The sequence below is a fragment of the Daucus carota genome, chromosome 5, assembly GCF_001625215.2.
Source record: "Daucus carota subsp. sativus chromosome 5, DH1 v3.0, whole genome shotgun sequence".
NCBI lineage: Eukaryota > Viridiplantae > Streptophyta > Magnoliopsida > Apiales > Apiaceae > Daucus > Daucus carota.
In genome coordinates, this window is record NC_030385.2 from 18,309,680 (window position 1) to 18,314,469 (window position 4,790).

Genomic DNA, 4,790 nt, shown 5'->3' on the forward strand with positions numbered 1-4,790 from the left:
CACAGATTTTGAGTTGGTGAGCTTACAAACCATTAAAAATCTCAAATTTTTATTATGACAAACACAACTTGAATTCAAATGAAAGCATTTGGTGGAACTAAGGCATGGTACTAAGTTTGAACTTTTATATGCTTGCAGTTGTTGTTCCCAGTGTATAATGCTGCACATCATTACATTATATGCTACAACATACATACACCTCGTTGGGAAGTGTTGGATAACAGAGTCCAAACTTTGAGTTTCAGTGATACTTATGGTGATTTGCCATGGCGTCTGGTAGGGTGATTTTTAAAATTGTCAGTCACGTTTTCTCGATATAGATCTGTACTTACTTCAAAAAATGATTTTCTTTTTAATGTTGACAGCATGAATGTTTTTGCCATTTCCTCGAGTGCTACAATATTCCAAAGTATTCACAATTGGTTAGGTTACAGCCAGAAGTTGTGTCTATGGAATGGCAGAGCATGGACAACAATATTGATTGCGACGTTTTCGTGATGAGACATTTAGAAACTTATATGGGTAACATATTCAAGTGGAAGTCCGGATTGCGTCGTGAGCGGGTAGACTACTTTCCTATGATCTTGATAAGTTTTTCTATACATGTATGGTAATATGGCTTGTTCTGTGTACAGGAGAATCAGAAGCTGTTGTTGAACAAGCTTCGAGTGATATATTGTCATCAGCTATTGTCGTGGGTGGAGAATGAAAAAAGGAAGAATGTTGTGGAGAGCGTGGCAACTTACATGCGAGGGAAATTAATGCAAAAGTGATTTTGTAATAGGGATTTAGCAGACTTAAGTTGCGTATTTTATGTTTGAATTAATTGAATTTGTGAGTGTGTTGGTTGGTGAAACGATTCATATTTGATCTTAATCTATTAGAACTATGTATGTTCAGAACATATATTTTGCTAGCTATGAATTCTAAACTGGTTGGGTAGTTGGAAGTTTTCTCCTGTGTCCTGTAGAAAATTCTGCTATGCATGCGCAGAACATTTAGTTTCAGGTGCAGAACAAGTTAAATGTGTTCTGTACTTTCTGTTCTGTACTTTCAGATTCTGTAATTTCTGAATTGTTTAACTGTTAGAAAGGGAAGGTGCTAAGGATCTTACCTAGGGCGGAAGTGATTTTTTGGCTTGGATAAATCATGGAAACGAGAAAATTAGGAGATGTTTGTGTATGCAGAACATCTGTTCTATATGCAGAACATATGGTCTGCAGAACTTTAGGCTGCAGAACATTAGGCTGCAGAACATTGTTCACAAAATCTTTGTTCCAATGTTCAGCATTCCATTTTCCAATGTTCTGCGTTACATTTTCCAATGTTCTGCATTACTTTTTCCAATGTTCTGCATTACATTTTCCAGTGGTCATACAATATGTTCCCAGTTTGTGAACATATGTTCTGCAGAACATTAGACTGCAGAACATTTTACAGTGTTGCTGTTCTGTTATCTTAATATGTGTGTACATTTAATCGTTCTTGTAATGTTCTGCTTTGCATGTTAAGAAGTCAGAGTGCGGAACACAATATGTAAATGCAGAACCACTATAAAGTTTTCAAGGAATATTTAAAAATACAAATGAAAAAGGCAAGTGGCTGCCAAAGCATAGTGTAAAGAGATAAAACCAAATAACAAATAATGAGACTCTGAATAACAAATAATGTCTTTTGAAAATGCGTACGAATAAAACGGAACAAATCCCTCATTCATGATCTGATTTCTTCGGCATTGGACAAGTACGTGCATTATGCCGTACTAGTTGATTGCAATTGCTGCACTTTCTCTTCTTTCTTTGTTCCATAGATAGCTCACGACTACTTTTTATTCGGCTCCCACATCCCTTGTTTCGACTTATGTTTGGGTTCAGCACACGTACCTCATTGTCAGGTATAGGTCCTACAAACCTATCTGCTCTATGTTGAGAGGTATTCAATGACTTTTGAGAACTTTCTTCTAATAACTCAGATTTTAGCATGTCAAGGCCGGACACAAGAGAATCAAGTTTCTCGTCGTCATCACCAGCAAGCGTGAGACAGGTATGGAAGTCAAACAAAGCCCTGGCCCTCTTCAACTTAGTGCTATCATGATTGGGACATTGTGAACCATCTTTGCAAGAAGCTAGAAACGAGTGTTGAATGAGTGTATTCTTCGTCCAACGAGGTTTCACAAATGTTTGAGGGATTTTTTTATGCTACAATGGTGGAGTGCTGCAAAGGCATGTCTGCACAGATATCCCCTTCTGAAATAAAACTTGCAGCTACACTCCACATAATCGTCGCTGTTCCTCACCGATACCTGATTTGAAGTAAGAATTATTAGGCACAAGCATAAAAATAACATTAACTTAGGACAACATAAATGCTGACAAATATAAGTCAAACGAAGAACTTTAACCTCAAATATCTAATTGTTTAGAAGTTCGTCTTTAAATTTAAAGTAGCGAGCATCGTCATCCCTACTCATATCAGTCATGGATGTGTATAAGCAGCCTGACTTTATTTCTTCTCGGACAAGGTAAAAAATCTAAAGCGTGTATATCTTAGAAGCATCTAATTCGATACTCATTAATGAATCAGCAAGTGGGATTTGTTCGGATCTCCTATCATCTTCAGCAGTCCGTAGACGTTGTTTGTCCATTGCACTCTCAAAACTAGAATATAACTCAACTAAGGTATCTCCACTGTCATGATAATGTTGGAAAAAGGAGTTAGAGCTCTCAGAGCGAGATGTTGTGCGGAGCAAACCAGCCATTTCAATGTCATTAAAATATGCGGGTATCCACTGATCACGTATATCATACAGTTCAGACAACCAAGCATTGGTATCCAGCTTATATTCATCTATAACAGCCCTCCATCGTTCTTCAAAATCAGTTGTTGAAAGATGATCTGCATACACTGCAGACTTAAGCTTTGAAACAAAAGTTTTATCGGAAGAAAGTTTAGGGCCAACCTGTAAGCACACATGAGAGAAAGCATTATATTTTGATTTAAAAAGGCATAATCCAGCAGAAAATGAAAAAATTATATTATATGGAAAGAATTACCTTAGAAGGAAGCTTGTTCATAATATGCCACATACAAAGGCGATGTTTCGTGGATACCCACCATTTATCCAAAGCTTTTTTATGGCTTTACATTGATCAGTTATTACACATGGCGGGGCACGTCCCATGGCTTTCTTGAATGTCAAAATTAGCCATTTGAAATTTTTATAATTTTCTTTAGCTAAAAGAGCAGCAGCAAATGTGACATTCTTCCAATGATTGTCAACACCGGTAAATGGAATAAAAACCATGTGATACCTATCATAAGTAACAATAATCAGGCATAACAAGTCATATAAACTTCAAAAGTGAACTTTGAAAACTAATTAGCAATTGATTAATTTATAAAAAAGTAAGGTAATCTGTTAAACATGGCCAAATATTGTTTCTTAACGTGTAATATGATCTGCACATAAATTTTACAAAGTAAGGCATAGCAATAAAAAGCGATTAAATAAATTAATGAGAGGACATACTTCTTTGTGCGGAACGTACGGTCAAATGATACAATGTCACCGAAAACATCGTAGTTCGCTTGACCAACAGTATCTGTCCAGAACAAGCCGGTCAAGTGTCCATTTTTGTCGACCTTGTAGTCATAAAAAAATGAATTTCTTGTTTTTTTCCTCTTGGTTCTGAACTTGTCCAAGATCTTGTCACTGTCATGCTCACCAATACGAACCTTCACGTCTCTCGCAAAATTTTTAAAATAAGAAACTGTAGCCCCAACATCTTCATACGAACCAGTCATCTCCTTTACAAGACTATGGGCTCGAGTTGCACCTATATTGGCACGTGAACAATCCACAATAAAATTTTGGTATGCAAGAGACACCTTCCTGTTACACCTTAAGAACATTCTAGCAGGACCAGATGCAAGAGTATGATTATGTTCTGCAGCAAAACTCATTATAACAAAACCTTCTTTGCCCCCTGGTTTTAAAATTATTTGTGCTTTGCAATCACATCTTTTAGATGTAGTTCTTCTGCATGGACCCTCAACTACATTGCCTTCCGAGTTAGTCAAGTTTTTTTTTCCAGGATTACCCCCATGACTACATATAATATGTCTGGCATACAATTTGCCACGTCAGTTCGATTTTTTGGATGAATAACGCACATCGAACCCACAAATCCGTCCATACTCCCTATAAAAGACATAGGCATCCTCAATAGTAGCGAATTGCTGATTCGCATAGGGTGTCTTACTGACATCGCATTTAGGAGTATAATATTTTATACCATGTTCTTCAACACATGTCATTTCAGGTTCCTCAACACTGTTAAATTCAACATTACTTGACTCTGTTGACAAATGTTCAATTTCATCATCCGAATCTGAACTAACAATGTCTGGAACATCAGATTCATGATCAGATCTCTCTGAGTCTGAGCTCTAAATATGTGGGGCAAACACGGAACCTACATCGCAGAAGTATATATATCATTAAACGTACTTCGGAACATACACACTAGGGAAAACAAAATCAAAAAACAATGTAATTATAAGATGTTCTGCAGTATACAAAAAATCAGATACAAGTACAATGTAATGCTTTGTATGTCAAACACTACTGAAGAACATATATATAGAATCTGTTCTGCATTATAACGCAAAATACTAACAAAAGCCAGATTATAAATCAGAAAGAGGAAAAAACGAAAAAAAAACCATTCCCATCAGACATGATGAAAACAAACGAAGAAGACACAAATCACATCAAACCAAATCATCAA

The 4,790-nt window shown here is 36.4% G+C and overlaps 1 protein-coding gene across 1 annotated transcript; it reads right to left on the minus strand.

Annotated features, from left to right (window-relative positions):
- Nucleotides 1-2,530: 2,530 nt before the first annotated feature.
- LOC135152784 (protein FAR1-RELATED SEQUENCE 5-like) lies at nt 2,531-3,963 on the minus strand. The gene is made up of 3 exons (XM_064093886.1): nt 3,530-3,963; nt 3,089-3,311; nt 2,531-2,959 (listed from the first exon to the last, which is right to left on the minus strand). Exons 1-3 carry the CDS (start codon nt 3,961-3,963, stop codon nt 2,531-2,533), a joined length of 1,086 nt encoding a protein of 361 aa, XP_063949956.1.
- Nucleotides 3,964-4,790: the final 827 nt, after the last annotated feature.

Bases quoted from the DNA above. Each gene is read 5' to 3' on its own strand.
- LOC135152784 (XM_064093886.1), bottom strand. From the start codon at position 3,963: ATGAGTTTTGCTGCAGAACATAATCATACTCTTGCATCTGGTCCTGCT. The intron at 3,312-3,529 runs GTATGTCCTCTC...TACTTATGATAG, and splicing joins CGTACGTTCCGCACAAAGAA to GTATCACATGGTTTTTATTC. The intron at 2,960-3,088 runs GTATGTGGCATA...GTGTGCTTACAG, and splicing joins ATCCACGAAACATCGCCTTT to GTTGGCCCTAAACTTTCTTC.